Genomic DNA, 18,322 nt, shown 5'->3' with positions numbered 1-18,322 from the left:
ACAAGCACGCATGCAAACACACACGCACGTCCATACACATATGCATGCACACACACACACACACACACACACACACACACACACACACACACACACACACACACACACACACACACACACACACACACACACACACACACACACACACACACACACACACACACACACACACACACACACACACACACACACACACACACACACACACACACACACACACACTTCCCTTCTGAGCTCAGATCCTGAGGCAGTATCTGTCTGGGTTGGGGCCAGAGCCTGCTGCCGAGTCAGCAATATTGATGTCTTTCTGTCTCTCCTTTTCACCCCCCTCTGCAGGTCGTTGCAGCATAAAGATCTGGATGTATCAAAAATCTCCTCCATCCTCAAACGGAATCAGAAATAACCCAAGGAAGCTAAACAGAGGCAGAGACCTTGTGAGGTTTCTCCCAATGAGGGCATTAGTCAGGACACGTTAGAAATGAGCACATGCAGAGTGATGCTTTATTTTTTACTGTTCACTCTCCGTCACTCACATGCCATAAGGGTATCAACACTTACTCAAAGTCAGTTCTTGACCAACAAGGAAAAGTTATTTGTGTCTCGGGTCTAGCTTTAAAAGCCTCTTATCGTATTTATTAACTCATAATACAAATGCATTATTTCTGCATTTGCCCTAAATACACGTTATTGACCAACATACAAATCTTTAAAAGGAATAGTTAAGCACATTAGAGTTCATAAGCTTTCACTTAAAGCTATCCCAGTTAGCTGGAACTTAACGAGCTGCTCTCATTGGATGTTTTTAAGCTAATGCCAAATGACTTTTAGGCACTTGTTATTTCATGTATTTTGATACATTTTGTTTGTAAGTATGGCTGCTAGTTGTTTGTCTGAAACTTCGTTAACTGTGTTGCTGCCTGTCTTGGTCAGGCCACTCTTGAAAAAGAGATTTTTAATCTCGTAGATCTTTTTTTCTTTCTAAATAAACAAAGGTCAAACAATAAATAAATGTTATAGCAAAATCCCTTACACACTCGCCTGTCTGCAGCCATGTTGCTGACCCTTTGGTGACTGGCAAACTGGCCCATTCATCACAATGGACCGACACACTTCCGAGCTCAAGTTTGTAACCGGATTTAGGAAAACATGAATAAACTTGTACGGTCTGCCAGTAGATAATTCAGGAGAGGATATCCTGCACAAAAATGAATATGTCGCAGCAAAGCTCAACTATATATGATCTAAGCTAGTGCAGGCGTCTGAGCTTTCCTGCATGCAGAGGAGGGAAAGAAGGAATGGCTGACAGCACTTTTATCAAACAGAGAAGGCATAATGAAATATGACACTGTCACAGAGTGGTGGAGTATGTTGTGGCTACACAAAAGCCTTGATGGGAAAGGTGTTTTAAAACCTTAAAAGCAGAAACTAAATTATTTAAAAAGTTTTTTTAATCAAGGAGGTTCAAACGGTATACAACCGTTAATTATGATGTAATAAAATAATGTAGTAACATGTTTCATTGGACTGGGAAGAGTGTGGACCTTACACTCTTCCCAGTCCAATGAAACATGTTACTACATTATTTTATTACATCATAATTCCTAACACTCACTGATCTTACGCTTAGGATGGATTTAGCTTTGTTATTCTCCCTCTTCACCACTATTTAACATCCACATTATGTAACATTCGTGTAAATGAATGATCCTCATTGGTCGTTGAACAGGCTGTACAGAATGATTGTGTCATTATAAGGAAAGTGACTGCACAGACACATGAAAGAACTTCTTGTGGTGCTAGTGCTTTGTTTGAAATGATTAGGTGATATATGTATATTATGTTTAACAGAACAATGCCACAGCTCACATTATATACTGTTCTGTATATACTAATGAATGCAGATGGTTTCGCAGTTACACAGGCTGGGTGTGAAGTTAAAGTTTGTTTCTACAATGTTCCTCGGATCTATTCAGGCAAGAGCATTGAAAGAGTCTCTTTTGCCAAAATGTTGCTGATATTAATAATACCATTAGGTGTGGGAGGTCCGGTGCAGAGGTCTGAGCATTTTAAAACATGCTCTTGAAAGCACCGTTATGAATAAGGAATCAGGCGGAAAAACATGGAGGAAGGAATCAGCTGTAAGAAAATTTACAGAACCTGGTCAAGAAAATAAATAATGGCTTAACAAGAAGCACATCGTTTCCTTCACTGGGATATGCTGATGGAAAATAGGGTTTAAAATGCTGACAATGTGATACTGATGTTAGTTTTTGAGTCATCATCTTTACCCCTTATCTCTACCTGTCTCCTTTTCAATCAGCCTTTTACTGTATCCCATCTAATGAACGCAAATTTATAACACAACTTAACAATAAAACAAAACTTCACTAATCCTTTGAGGCACACAGGGTTTGTACAGTTTTTACAGAGTTCAATGAAAGCACTATAAAAGCGGTTTCAATAAACCTTAAGATAAATAATCCACAACCTTGAAGCCTTTATACATTACATCCAAATCGATCCATCTCAAGTCTGTGTTTGGTTTTACAAACAATTATGACAACTGGATCCTTCCATTTCAAATATTGAAAAGAATTCATCATAAATCATTGACTATCTACATCAAACACCCAATAGTGTAAAAAAAACCCCACCTTTTTATGGAAACAGTGCAAATTAAGGTCTATTCCTCCCCTTCCTAGACTCGCAATACTTTGTTGAAACCCTGGGAAAAATGTTGAGATTGCATGCTGCAGGCATTATGCAAGACATATTATGTCCTTCATTTTAATTAGTATGTTCTCCATTTAATGCGAAGTTGACACACCTGATGTCCCAAATGGAAAAAAAAACACCTGCATTCCTCTGATCCATTACTTGGAAAACACAATCATGCTAGAGCCTGTTGTGAGCAGAGATACATAAAGGCAGGGCTCTGAGGTCTCCGTGTTTGAAAGTGCACAGCTTCAGGTGAGGAGAGGTTACACAAACTTGGCAGCTTGGATATCTGCAGATATTATTCAAGAGCAGCCAGTCCTGTAGGCAGCAAGCGTGTGGGGGATGATGAAGAGTTTGACAACAAGCACAGCTAGAGTCTTATACCTTCTTTTTGCTGCAGTAGATCTGCCATTTCTTTTCTGCGGGCAGAGCGAACATGGCCTCCCTGTGCTTCTCGGTAAGGTCGAGCTCATCCTGCAGAGATAGGAAAAAAAATTGAACAAAATGTGAGGAAACGGTGGTAAGAAGGAATTCTACGTTCTTCACAGTCCTGTATATATGACCGAATGGAGAAGAGCAGCTCTCTAACAAGCTGCACAAGCTATCAAACCATCAGTGTCGTCAATACTGTTTTTCCCCCCAAAACAAAAACATCATGTGCACTGGGAAGTTGCATCACAGCTCTGCTCTCCATTCAAGATCTGTTTGTGCTAAACCTCTTCATATCAGTGGGACATCACCGGATGCTTTTGTCTGAAATTCAATAGGACTCTGAATGAGATCACAAATCTCACAGACTTTAGACGTGTGAGTAATGGAGGGAAGAAGATAAGGCGTGGCCTGTCTGCCTAACATGTGGTAACAAACATCTGGAGACAACATGCGCCCCAATATATCACTGATATATTTCACAGAGGCACACAAAGGGTGCTGCTGGGAAATGTGTGTCTAAATACCAGAAAGACTTTCAGCCCTCTCCGGGTGTTTTAATTTTAGCTTCAATATGTCAGGAGGACGAAAATTAAAGTTAATTAGGATATCAGCTTTTTACATCACAGCAGTTCAGGACGGTTGGGCACAAAATTAACAGTGTATTTGTTGGGATAATCCCCTCTTTGATGTCTAATGAGCTTCATGTGAGAAAAATAGTCAAAGTCATGTGAAGGCCTTTAAGCAATTTAGTCATGGTGACAATACAGCCGCACAAACAAAAGGTTGATTCATTCTAAGGAGCTATTTTAGTAAGAAATGGAGATTAAGTTCATGTGATTTAACAAACTGAGTGGAGGCGACATTTGAAGAGCAGCAACTCATCATACATACTGTCTTCTGGGATGTTTGTTTTTGCTTTAATCACCAAACACTCTGGATCAATATGTGCCATGCTCAAATGTCTTGAAATGGTTGTGTGGATTATTGATTGATGTCATTAATTAGGTCCCCATGCTTGCTAGTGAGCAACCGAACTGGAAAAAGAAGCTAAATTGGTTGTATTTTTTTTATTGATCCTTTAGATCGTAAAGAGTACCAGCATGCTCTGTAACAGATCTTTTCTTAATGCTCTGTTACCAGTGAGTAAAAGATGCTTTGTCTCTCTGAATGTACGATGGGAAAAGAAGCTTTAACTCCACTTACAGGTTTTGGAAACTTTTAAAATGAATCTCCAGGTCAAAGGTCGGGTGTAATTGATCGTAACAGAGCAGGTGGCCCAAACTATTTCCACAACTTTTTTTTTTTTTTTTTCCCAGCAAGGCTCGTTCCAATTTTACACGCACATGGTGGCTCCAATCGGGAGAAAAGAAAAAGCACGTGGCTGTTTTTCTTGCGGTAAACAGAGCAACTGAAAAGCCTCCTTGTAGTCACACTCAACTTACTCAATTATGTCTTCATAAAGGGTGATAGACAAAAACAAGCAATTAGCAGATGGAGCAGGGCCGAAAAACACTGAGAGTCCTTGAATGAGTTCTATTGATGTGCAAAAATGTCATGCTTAGATTACTGTGGCAACCGCGGGACAGGAAAATGGGGCAGGAGAGGGAGGAGGGCACGACAAATTAGAAGTGACAATAAGACAGAGAAAAGAACGACAGTGTGGCCCTGTTACACAAAGCATAGTGTAAAGTGGGAGGAAGTGATGGCTTGTTTGTGAATGTTTTTAAAAGTATGAATGAGGATAGAAAATGTTAACACTTTAAGGACAGTGTCTGAGTTAAATGCTTTTAGATATCCTGGGGTTTTCAATGATGGATTACCGTACAAAAATGAAACATGTCACAACTAGAAGAAACGGTTGTGATTATGATAATGTGGATCCTCTTAAATAGATATCATTTGCTAAATTGGATGACAGAATAACAGAGAAATGGTTAAACAAGGGTTTCATTAAAGATAAGGCTTCATTTTTGTTGTTCGAGGCCCAACAAAGACTGGAGCTCCAAAACAGGGGAAGTTCATCTCTAAATGCTTTATGGAGTTTCCAGATTGTCCATGGCCCTCAGACATAAACTCAGGGGACTATTATATATACCTATTTGGTGCAGTATAAGTTATTTGAATAAGCAACATGGTGAAAATGTTGGTTTAACTCAAAAATTAAAAAAGTGCCCAAGCTCTAAATTAAAACAAAATCTTCCATTGCAGTGGTTTGTGTTCAGTCGTTTTTTAAGGCAACAGGGCATTTTAGGGCACAGAGGAATATCAGGCATACATTAAAAGTAAATTCTGGAATTGAAGGCTTTGTCGTGGCATTAAAAAAAACATCTGAACTGATATTTCGCATCATTATTACAGCTATTTTCTGTAACAGTAATTAAAGGTGTCTTCTGAAGCGTTAAAACTTCTAATTCCCCTCAAGAAGAAAAAGAAAGCTAATGTCTTACCACCAACTCAGAGAACATGTCGTCCAGCTCATCGTACCCTGGCATCGGCAATGATGGCTCCATGGCCTGCAGGGCAAAGTCCTCACGCAGCCTGTAGGTGATCTCCGGGTGATCATTGCTGTTAAAACAGCAGAAGATGAAGGAGAGGCCTCCACCCCGGTTGCCACCGCCACGTTTCCGAGGAGCCATGGCTGTCCAATGCGTCCAGCTGGTCAGGTAGGGAGGGTGGGAGGCTCCTTCAGGGCCTCTTTACAGCCTCCTCCACCTCAGAGTTTGGCCTCCGTCAGAGATTACTGTGGAGATGAAGAAGAGACTTGATGAGTTTTCAACACAAAACCAGATCTCGACTCACAGTGAGGAAGGGGAGTCTTATCCACTGCCCAAAATCAATGGCAGACACTTGATTTTCCCTGAGATAGATTAAAAACAGAAAACAACAAGGTCCATTAGAAACATTTGAAACTGGCTCGGTCATGTTATTATGGCGGGAACGCATTAGCAGCCCCCAATCCTATGAAGTCTTTGTGTTTTCCACATTTAAGACCTAACCCTGTTCCCGTGGTTACAGTAATGAAATTGTGTCATCATTTAAGGAAAGTACATAACAGCATGTCAGTGAGGTTAGTCAATGAAAGAATCAATTACAGTGTTTACACAACAAGGCCCAGTGAGCGTGTGAAATCTGAAATGGAGACCACACTTAGCCAAGATTAGTGTATTCAAGTCTCTTTTATCTCCCCTCCTTCCTTTTCAACATCAGGCTTTAACACTAAAGACTCTACAAGCAGTGATTAGAGGGGTGTGTTTACAATGACCTCTGTTAGAGGTGTGTGGTATTTGTTGGTTTGAAGACCTGTGTGTAAAGAGCAGAAACAGGCCTTCTTGTAAAGTCATCATGAGGTGTGTGTGTCGTTCAAATGACAGGTGAGATTTACAGGGAGTCTACGTCAACCTCAATCACACACTGCTACGATCATCTTGAAAATAATCACTGAACTCTCTCTCCCAGACTCTCTGACTAAGCAGACATGATTATACAGTTGTTTCGATCCCTAGCAGCTGCAGTTTTACCAGCAATGTAAGCTATGTGTGCTGCACTGTTGCCTCATCTGCCCTGCCTCTTTATCACAGATAAAAATACATGAAGATCAGCTGTCAAAAATGAACAGCGTTGAAGAAGAGGGTTGAGCACATTACAGAGAGTCTTCTTCTCCTGCCAGGTGCAGCTCCAGTGAGTCCCAAAACAATCTTTAAAATAGATTTCAACATGCTTTAGAGCAGTAGTTCAAATGTTTCCCCCGAATGATGCAATAATAACGTTTCCCTCTCACTTTGTCAGGTGCCATCATCCGTTTGATATAGTGTATGTAGTTTGGAGTGAAATATCTTAAAACTGGATGGATGGCCAAGAAATTTGACAACACTGGCCCGTGTTTCATTTATTTATTCATTTCATATTTATTTTTGGGCTTTCCGTGCCTCCATTAGAAGGGCAGGACAGCGGACAGAGTGAGATATCCAGAGAGAGAGAGAGAGAGAGAGAGAGAGTGGGGAAAGACATGCGGGAAAGAAGCCACAGGTCAACCGACCACCCACCCGGCCACCGGTGCCCCCACTTGATTATTTATGCAGCCCTTTTGTATTCTGGCTAAGAAGTATTTGGACCTGTGATGAGATAGAATTGTACCATGAGAATTAACTTTTCTAGTTATCTTCAGAATGACAGATTACTGAGTTGCTACATTTTTAAAACCTGGCCATTAAGGTTAAACCTTGAATTTGAAGAAAGAAAACCAAAAAAAAATGGTTGATTTGTTACAAACTTCTGATTCGTACAACAAACTGAGTGAAGAACTGTAGTGAGTCCCTCTTGGACCAGCTGGCTGGACTCAAAGCAGTAAAAATGACATTAATTGCACGAGACTGTCTAGGAAAGATGGCTGTGTCCAGATATCTGTAAGGATACAGTTTTCAGCATGTCAGAAAAACAGTCTCCCTCCCTGCTGTGCTTGACACTGTGAGGCCAAGTATCATAACCACAGAGGCTGCACTGACCTGCAGGAATGTCTGAACGTCTGTTCTTGGTGACCTGAAGCTCGCTTTACAGAACCAAAACCTTGTGACCTTTTCTGGTAATTCCCTTTTAAGTCAGAGGCTTCAGCCAGAAAGAATTCACCCAATAAAGTGTGATGCACAATAATTCAACCCAGACAGGTCAAAAACGTCACAGTAGTTTAAGGCTGAGGGTCTCTATTTGTTCCTATAACGATATGAACAGTAATCTCTTTCAAAAGAAAGAGTTATGACATTTTCTACATCCCCTTTGTCTTTGAATCAAAAACGTCAAGTTTGTGAAGTACCTATATAATCGAACAAAGAAGAGAAACCACCAATCTGCCATATTATTTAAATATATTTCAGCCCTGATTTTCCCCCAAATACTATACTATACTATAAATCTGTCTGCTTAATATGCTTGGTAAGGAACATACTCAAAAACTTTACAGCAATAATATACCAGTATATACCAGTACTAAAATACAAGTTATAATTAATACCAGTTTATATACCAGGAACTTTACAGGTGTTTCCTTGTAAACTGTGTTTCTAATGATTTGATACAACAACAATTTTATCAACACACTAGACTTAACTCCAAATTATACTTGTGTCTCCTCGTGGCCAACACACAAGAAACAACCAGAAAGACAAATCTAATATTTACAGTTTTCTAAATAAAGATTGCAGATGCCATATGTTAAGAAGGCTACAGTGGGCTACACACACACACACACACACACACACACACACACACACACACACACACACACACACACACACACACACACACACACACACACACACACACACACACACACACACACACACACACACACACACACACACACACACACACACACACACACACACACACACACACACACACACACACACACACACACACACACACACACACACACACGCACACACAAGGTCCCTGAGGCCTTACGTGGGATAAAGTACACAGCAGCCCACTCTTACTAACACACTTAATAGTGTATTTATTTTGACACATCCTTGACTTTTCCAAACAGACTACCAGAAGCCTCTGCAGCAGCTGCTGTACCTCACACTCGCCATCTATTCTAGCATGAAGGGAAGAAGCAATTCAAACCCCTTTGACCATAATAGTCCACAAAACGTCCCTTCTTTTCCATTAGCTGTAAACTTTGTATAAACTTGTGAGCCGTATTGGGATAGCGTTGGTCTTCATCCAGCCAGAAACCTGTTGATGTGCCATGACTCATGCATGCTGGGAGGGGGTGGAGGGTGGTACACAGAGATGAGACAAAAGGCAAAAAAAGGGGGCATCTAAGGTTTGAACATCCAGACCGTGTCACAGCTCAGACTCTGTATAATTGACCTGCAAGACCTGAGTGCTCTGACATTCGCCGCAGGACGTTTTCTGTCAGACGGTCAAGGTTCCCAACATTACAAAGGCTTGTTGGAACAAGAGGACATTCCTCTCGCAGCCAGGTGAGTGCTGTGACCCTAAGCAACACCCATAACACATTACTCTGTCACCTGCTTTAACTGAGGAAGATCAAAGACTACTGCAAATCCAAAATCAGACATGTACAACTACACTGAACCGCAGTGTTAACAGTCGAGAGGTGGATGTTTGTACTGTGTGTAACAGTTCCATTGGTATTGATGTAAATCAACTCTTGTACTTCACTAGAAAAACATCATAACTTGAGTAGGCTGCTGATTATAGTACGAGGCAGATTCTTTTGTACTCGGTCATTTATACACATCCAATAATTAAACCCGCCTACACATTTTCGCACAAACACTCATCTCTTTGTCTATGAGAGATTTCTATCCATGGATAGCCTTTTTGTTTTCGGGACCATGTGGTTTGTCAGATGACCTGGCGTCAGTCCAGACTGTAAAAAAAAAAAAAAAAACAATCCTTGTGTTTGCAAAGTGAGGGTGAGCTTGTGCATGGTTCCCGCCTGAGAGGTTCTCTCCGTTAAACCTGAAGAAAGTGTCAGGTCAGCTGGAGGAAAGACAGAAGCATCTTAAGTTAAACAAAGAGATACGCTCACGTTACTGAACATGTGCGGAGGGGAATGAAGAACAGAGAGGACGAATTCAAGGATGAGCTGAGACTTTTCTTCCAGCTGTCTTACTTGTGCTTTGCCAAGGCCTAGTCCTTTCCTTTTCTCTGATTTCCTCTCTGCCAACTTGACTCACAACTTTTAGCCTTGTCCGCTGTTCAAGCTAACATCAGGATTGGAGTGTCATGAACATGCTGATGCAAAACTGTAGAGTTCAAATCGTTTAATAATGTCCTTGGACTAAAGACAACCCAACGGTGTCACCCCTGTCAACTTACAGCTGATGTTTTTCAGCTCAAACCTGCCTCACTTGAAGGAGGAATGCAACCTTAGAGGAAGAACACAGTGGACAGTAGTGTATTGAAAACAGATGTGTGAAATACCTTCTTCGGCACCAGCTGGCATCTCTCAGCTACTTCTAGCACTGAGGTGATCTTTTAATTTTTCATATCAACCTACAGTTGCCATGGCTTCCGTGATCATCAGTCACAACAGCCTTGTTTTGTGATCAAATCAATGAGTTACAGTGCAGAAGTATTTGAAATGAGTAGATTAGCTTCACAGAAACCTTACATGAGGTTTTTGTGAATATTAGAGCAGTAATGAAAACACATGCAAGAACCTCCTATTGGGCAGCAGCGTTGCCTCACCTCGGATTGTTTCAAAAGACCTGAAATATGTTCCCCCTGGGGGCTCAAGAACTATAATTAGAAGTAGTCTACCTTTTTCAGATGTCCTTGAGGAAGACACAGGCTTTCTCCCTGCTCCAGGGACATTTCTGGCCCTGACCTTATTGCTGAGTGAAGAAATTAAAATGAAATTTGTCACAGCAAATGGGATGAATAAAGTGCCAACAACTGTTATAATCATCATTAGATAATAGCCTCCTCAATCCAGAAACAGCACACATTTATTAATCATTTTACCAACCTGACAAATCCACAGCCACAGACCTTATTCTATGTGCTGTTTCAGTATTTTTGAAATTGAGACTACAAATAAAAAATATTTGACTGTTGTTAACCGGCTGCTTGTGTTGCACAGAGTTTAGCTCCAGATGTGTTTCAGGCAGACCACAGAGACATTTGGTGCACACAAGTTTAATCTTCTTTTCTGATTTAGGATTTGGGGTGGATCAGACTGCAGTATTTTCAACGCAAAGCAACTCATCATCATTGAAGATACTGCTTAGTTCTATTCCACTGCACTGCAATGAAATGTCCTTCTCACTGATATAAATCTGAAAGGCATTTTGCTATAGGTGGACTTGTATTAAATCCACAGGGGACCCAGTTTGTGGTTTTAGGATTACATTTTGCTTCATTTCAGAGGTTTTTGACTTTGGAAACCCCCCCCCCCCCCCTCCCCCCATCTTTGTTGGGCACCACACTTTGTAATTTATTTTGGATCAATTTGGACAGCTGCAAACAAAAGGCTCAGGAGTCACACAGTGAAGGCTGGTGGTAGTCCTTTCATCAAAACACACAGCCTGAGCTCAGAGCTGGCCAGATGAAAATCAATCAGTGTTTGGACACGGAGAGGTTGCTAAATCTGTGAAACTTAAAACTGTTTTGACAAAACCGCAAAAAGCTCAATAGTAACAAAGCAATCTCTTTTTCTCAACACGGCTGGAGAACATGAACTGATACAACAACTGATTTAGTGAGGAGTCTCTGGAAAATAGAAGGCTTTGGCAATTATTTTCTTGTGAAACACATTTAGACTTGGACACACATCAGAAAAAAAAGTGGGCCATGACAGAAATGCTGACTGGCTGGGTAAGAGGAGATTAAAATCAATCACTTGCAGTCAGACAGCAGAGAGCCGTCAAAACAGTCCTCACTATGGAAGCAGCAGGTACAGTAGCAGAGCTGTTCAACTTAAATGCCCATGTGATTATGTGAAATGTATTTTACAAGCCTGTTTGTCAAGATGTGACAAAAGCATTGCCTCAGGAGCATCAATGTCACGTGGCTCTCATATTACAGCATTTACATAGAAGGACACAGAGAGCTCAAAGAGAAAGAGAAAACAGCACAGAGGCAGACAAAGGACACATTTCTTCAACAGTCTCATGCCTGCTTACATTCACATCTTTATGGACTCTAGAAGAGGGAGTGGATGTGTGATAAAGTAATTGTGAGGTCAGACAGTTGAGCAAAACTTTGTGTCATGTGAAAGTGTAATGTGATTCTTTTGGTTTGGTAGTTTCCCCCCCCCCCCAGTTTATAAAGATGGCATAACTGTGTGGCACTGATGTTTACATTTGCAACAAAGCAACTTTGCTAACCAAATACCATTAATGCTGCTCAATGCAACAACCTAAAAATAAAAAAGCACTAATACATGCTTCAAAAAGAAGAAGAAATAAGCCTTTACATTAAAACAGCAAACAGAGAAATTTGAAGAATACCAAATATCCTGTTGTTCTATTTCAAAAACAAGCCTGTTTCCAGTGTTATGATATGTCAACTTATCACATGAAGCTAAAAATAAACTTGAAGACTATCCTGTTCCCACACACAGGCACTGCAGTAACATCTCTTGCTGAAAGCAAGGATTCTATTATCAGTGATACAGACAGGTAATCTAATTATTTTCCACATCCTGCCTTGTTACACAAGCTTGTGTTCTTCACTGGTTTCCTCCAGATACAGACACAGTGAATCTGCAGTGAATCAGATTAGAGATAGAGAGACTGGTCTTGAACCTGCCAGCAATGTTTTCATTAATCGTAAATGATCACTAAACATGGACAGAAGATAAAGGCTTTGACACGAGTAACGCACTGTGTTTATCCTTCCTGTCAAGGCCACAGTATAGTGCTGATCAGGAGATGATTGTCAGTTCATAGAAGATTCAATTGGCTCAATCTTATTCATGGTACGCTTCAGTTTTCTTCCCCTATGGAGATGCCACAATTGTCCCTTTGACTGGTTGGACCTACAGTACCATAGGTTTGTTTACTTAAACACTTGTGTATTATGTACAGTAACATCTTTTGCACAGGAAGAGACACTATACGTCTAAATCAAAGAGATAGTGGATGCTTAAAATGTTTCATAGTCATCTCTCAACCTGTGGTGATGGATTAGATAACAAAACAACTCTTCAAGAATGAATGTATTCAATGCATTCACACACAAACACACTAAACTGTTCAAATTATTAAAGGGTATTTCATTGGTATTCACTAACATGAGTGAATAATAGCGCAAAAAAAAAAAAAAAAAAGTGCATTTAGGATTGAGGAGTGCGCAGCTGAAATGTAGGGAGGACAGAGATTAAAAAGCAGGTTAAAAGCTGCTGCTCTTCCTGAAGGCAAGGTTGTCAAACTCGTTCTGCAGACACTCTGCATCCCCCCACTCCTAACATGTTTGCATTCTTTCCCGGGTCAACCCTTCAAGTGGAGGTTAGACTCAGGGCAAAGAGCGAAACAACCCAAACATGCAACAGTATCCAGGTCGGGTTTTTTTCCCCCAGATTTTTTCATTGTTGGCTCCGTTCCAAATCAGTGAAAAAGAGCTTGGGTTCAAAAATAGCACATGACACATTAGCAGCTCTTATCATACTTACATTAGTGAGAAAAATGTGAACCAAAAAAGGACAATGTTGATATCGTAGCATAAATGCAAACAATTGGACTATTTCACAACAGCACCTTAACTTTTAAAACTAAATCTGTAATGCACGTTTTAGTTTGGCGTATAGACTAAGTCTGGCTTTTCTACGATATGAATGATTTTTATTTTAAATACTGTAACAGCTAGAGAAGCAAAGAGAATCATACAGTGAGCAGATGGGGGTAATAATGCTATGCTAAAGTTGAAATACATTAGCAAGCTAAAATTACATGCTACACATTGACACTTTTTTCCACATAAGTAGAAACTACAGTCAACTGTTTGTATGGACAAATGGCTCACATAGGTAGCTAAGATTATGGATAATGTGTGGAAATAGAAAGCTAAAAGTCACGGATAAATAGTTTAAATAGTTGGCTTAAGGTATTGAGTCAATGGTTTAATAAGTAAGCTAACAGTCATGGCTAAATAGTTTTAATAGTTGCAATAGCTGCAAGTCATCGATACATTGTAATCATTTGCTTGATACACAAAATGTGGTCACTTCCTCTCATTTGATAGAGTTGATAAGGTAGTTGGAGACCCTTAAATAGACAATCAATAAGCCGTTACTATAAGCAGGAAGGAAAATAAAAAGAGACTCACATCAAATTGGTGTTATCTAGGTCAGTCCTATCAACATCAAACATTCAACTACTGAAGATCAGCAACATTGTAAATTAGCCAAACCGGGAAAAAAAAAAAAAGAGCACAGAAATATAAGCTGTGGACTTAAAACAACAGTCTTTATATTGATCTACCTATAAGCAGCAGAGTAAACATAACCATGTGCACCATCGCCATGCACTGTAATATAAGTCACAAATGTATATCTGAGTAGCTATAGTAAGCTCTCATCAATCATGGGGCAGCAAGAGCGATGCAATCTCTTCTAGTTTACCCTTAGCTGCAGCCTCTCCTTTAAAATGCCCTACCTCTTCCTCAGTTGCTATGGTAACCGGAGCTGTGGGTGTCGGGTGCAAGCCGGGTGGTGGGTGGGTAGGTGATTTAATGTAAGCCCCTTTCCACTGCACATTACCCTCCTTTTTAATCTGCTCTGGATGTTTATAGGGGAGAAAATAGGATTGTCTCTCTAATTCAGTGGACAAAAGGAAATGACAAAACCATTACAGGGATTACCGGGTAAAATCTTGCTCGCCATCAGTCGGAGGCACCATGAAATCCTGTAAAGTTACAGAGGCTAGCTTATACATTTGCATGTATGGTATTTACAAGGGATGTGGTGTATACATAGCCTCTCCAGAGAAGCTGAGGAAATGAAAGTGGATCCTGAGAAGGATGGGCAGCCACAGGAAATGACATGACACCTCGCTGCTCAAGGTGACTTTCCTTTTCGTGGACTTGATTATCTACCCTCCAACCCCCCTTATGGTAAAAAGTATGCCATCCTCTGTCTCTCATGCTCACTTGACACTGATAACGGGGCTGCGTTTGCCAAACCACAGAGCGAAGCCGGTGGGAGGTATCAGCCTGTAGCCTGTCTGCACATATTTCTACCACCACCTCACCCTATCTACAGAGCAGCCTTGTCATTATGGGGCATTCCCCGTATACACAGGACAACTCTCTCACCACCAAATCAGCCCAGGGGCATGGTCGGATCATCCTGTCATCCTCCCCTCCCCCCACCCGGTTACTACAGTAACACGGTTTTCCACACAGACACCTCCCAATTAGACCGACATGATATAGTCACCTTCGTTTCTATGTGAGGAATCCAGTCTGTATCGTGGGGAGTGATACACCAGCAGCTCCCCTCACACACACATAATGAGAGACACTGATAGCCCCTGATTATCTACCGGTCACATGCAGTCCACACACACACACACACATTCCAACCAGCAGATAGTCTGCTTCTGCACTCCCTTTTCCCTGTGTTCATTTGAACACAGGGAAAAACAGAAAAATTCATTGAGCTCGTCTTACCCTGTCCAAGAGTGAGATCGTCTCTGTGGTCCTCCAAGCATTCCCTTTATATCCTCAACTCACTGCAGTGTCCTGCTTTCTGCACTGTCAACAGAAAAAACGATGCTTGAGCACACGCAGCGGAGCATATCCTGTAAAAAAAAGGTATGTAATCCACGCAGGTTCACAGTTGTCTATAAGCACTTAGAATCCCAGAGGCTGTCAATGCCAGCCGAGAGGAAATTCCCTATGTTTTTTTCTCTTGTTGCACTGCTGCAAAAGAAGGATAAACTCGCCATACAGCACGAGCTGCCGTCTGAGATCTTGCAAACAGCCAGCTGGCAGGCGAGAACTTCCCCTCTGCATATCCACTCCCTCCCTAACCTCCTTCTCTCTGCCTTTCTCTGCAGAAGGCTGTGGGGGCAGAGGGGACATGCACAGATGTTACTGGCTCCAGGCCACACCCCTTTTCAACACTCCCCATCTTAATAGGATGCAGCCCAGCCATGGCCGCCGCCCAGCTCATCCCCCTCCCCCCTGCACAGGGTTTGGATAACTTGTTTGGGGTTTGTTTGGAAAGAGCTTGTTTGGAGAGCTGCAGGATGGAAACAAAGCTAAGGTGTAAAACATGGGTGGTGTAAAGGTTGGGTGGTGGAGAAAGTGTCACTGAGTACTGAAGAGTGAAGAAATAGTGAAGAAATTAGACTAGTTTAGCAACTGACTTTCCTCCTACTTTAGCTCTTTCAACCATATTCGGCACATGCAACGTTAAAGACTGCATTTATTCAATGCAGAAGCCTAGCACTCTGACAAATATTCACAGGATTTTAATCTAAACAATCCAAGACACTCCCACATGATTTACAGCAAAAGCATCACTCCTGCATGTCAGCTAATTACTGACTTGCAACATCCAGCAACAGTAAACATTCCTCCATTGCAACATACTGATGTGTTTTGACTGAATTATCACTAAAGTAAGGAAAATGTGAACAGAATCTGTTTTTTTGTCGGGGGGATGCTACGCAGGCTCACTGTTATAATTATGTAAACAATATATATATATTTCACTGGTGTCAGATCAGGTGAATTTACCAAATAACTGATTTGAATAAGTCTTGACTCTAATACAACTCTTGCTCTGTGGTTTATTTTTGCATCACTTTAGACTTTATATTTGGAAGATTTGACATGAAACTTAATTCCTAAATCTATGTGGTTTCATTGATCTCTACACAGTTTAGCAATCATTTCAAATAGGAAACATAGCCTTTACTAATATCGATCAATATTTTTCTTCAACATGGCAACTTTCTAACTGGTCAGATATCATGAACTCAAATCTCCTGTTGAGAGGACTACACTAATACCAAATGTTAAAATAGAAGGAGTAGACACAGTACAAGGTTGTACAATCAAAACCAATCTAAGCCATAACACACATTTCCAATCCACTCGTATCATTTACTGAGTCTCATACTTCCCGGTCAACTTTCTCCAAGTCATACTGATAATATCTAAGATGAATAACTTTTAAGTATGAACCAGTAGGGGCTTGAAACACTGACGTAATTCTAGGCTACAGCATCCAAACTAATTGCGTCTTTGTCAACCTTTGTGAGAAAATCAGACATGTTCTCATAGGAGAACAGAAGACATCTACCTGATTCAGGCCCTGCAGGTTTCCATGCAGGTGTTAACAAAACAAGTCATCTGCCTGTCATTAACTTCCTGGGCTGTCGAGGTGAGTCAAGCATCAGCTCTGACGCCAGTCACAGTAACACAACATGGTGCTTTTGTTGTAGTTATTCAACACAGTGTCCTCCAATCCAGCCGGTTACTAACACAATGGAGTATCACATGTGCTGTAATTGAGACTACAGATTTGCACTTCTCGCCTATACAGTAAAAGTCTGGAATCAGACACTCCCCAGCTAAAAAGGAAGTAACAAATCAAACCTATAAGGAAAACTCAACCATTGTTTCATGAACAGCTGTGAAAGGCAGCTGTACGACCTCACTTTATCCCTTTACCACGAAACAAAACCAAACCAACAAATCTTTTAACATGGGTATGTTATTGCAGGTAAAGGTCATTTAATGGGATTTTTTTTTTTTTTTTACAATTCAAAAAAGCTGCTGCTCTGCTCGCTGTCATTTCAATTTGTCAATGTGTAGTCGTCTGCAAATGTAAGATTGTAGACCACTTTCAGGTCTCGTGCTATGCAAGCTGATATAATAAAACCTTCTAAAGCTTTGAATCTTTGTGCTTGGATATGAAACATCCACATATGAGACTGCACAGCGGTTTGATCCAAGAAACTGTTTATCTCTACAGGACTGTTGTTCCAGACATCAGTGGCGAACCGCGCCGGTGCAGTCATTAGTGGATAACAGTGGAAGCCGTACAGTCCTGGGTAGCTGCCTCTAAAAAGAATGTTAAGCAGCTGGAAAAACAGACAGGTCCTGTTCTCACGGAGGCTTCTGTTCTGGTCAGATGGATGATCCGTGTGAAAAACAGCCAGTATGGGTGATTTGGTGACCTCGAGGGAACCAGGTACATTTGACAGGAAATGCATGGGACAATGTGGATGTAACTTTATTCACAGGCAGTGGCATAGCCGTTAGGTGATCTGTTGGGACAGTGATTAGGCCGATTGTCAGAACACAAAATACAGGACTTTAAGCATACACTAACCTGCCAGCCCTCAAACACAAAGTAAGTGAGCAGACATCACCAAAAGACAGGGTGATTACATCTCATGTTGCCTGTATATAGTTTGCCATGACTCTGTTTGTGCATCGTCTTTACCATGTACCGTATAAAACATGGACATTGACTCGGGAACGTCACCCATTGGCTTCAGAAGAAGCATTTAGAAGGCAGAAGATAAGGCTTGCCATATTGGAAAGGCTGTCCTCACCTAACCTTTGGTCTATCTAGAAACAGCTAAAGAGGTAGAGCTGAGGCAGGCCTTAAGCTTCCTGACAAACACTTAGAACGTGTCCACCTGTCAGGAAACTCAGCCATGCACCTAATTATGCAAAT

The 18,322-nt window shown here is 41.1% G+C and overlaps 1 protein-coding gene across 7 annotated transcripts in view; it reads right to left on the bottom strand.

Moving 5' to 3' along the window:
• The window catches only part of LOC109994180 (disheveled-associated activator of morphogenesis 1), a 45,913-nt gene that overhangs the window by 14,897 nt on the left and 12,694 nt on the right, over positions 1-18,322 (bottom strand). For 2 of the 7 annotated variants that reach the window (XM_020647392.3, XM_020647394.3), the window contains exons 1-3: positions 15,295-15,675; positions 5,598-5,890; positions 3,103-3,192 (exon numbers count right to left, since the gene is read on the bottom strand). In XM_020647392.3, the coding sequence (XP_020503048.2) occupies positions 3,103-3,192; positions 5,598-5,786 (279 nt within the window). In that variant the 5' untranslated portion in view covers positions 5,787-5,890; positions 15,295-15,675. Of the gene's footprint in view, positions 1-3,102; positions 3,193-5,597; positions 5,891-15,294; positions 15,676-18,322 lie in introns of those variants that run through there. The other 5 variants (XM_020647387.3, XM_020647393.3, XM_020647390.3 and 2 more) reach the window with 4 other exon arrangements.

This window comes from Labrus bergylta, chromosome 15 (assembly GCF_963930695.1).
Source record: "Labrus bergylta chromosome 15, fLabBer1.1, whole genome shotgun sequence".
Classification (NCBI taxonomy): Eukaryota; Metazoa; Chordata; class Actinopteri; order Labriformes; family Labridae; genus Labrus; species Labrus bergylta.
This window is presented reverse-complemented; position numbering and strand designations above follow the sequence as displayed.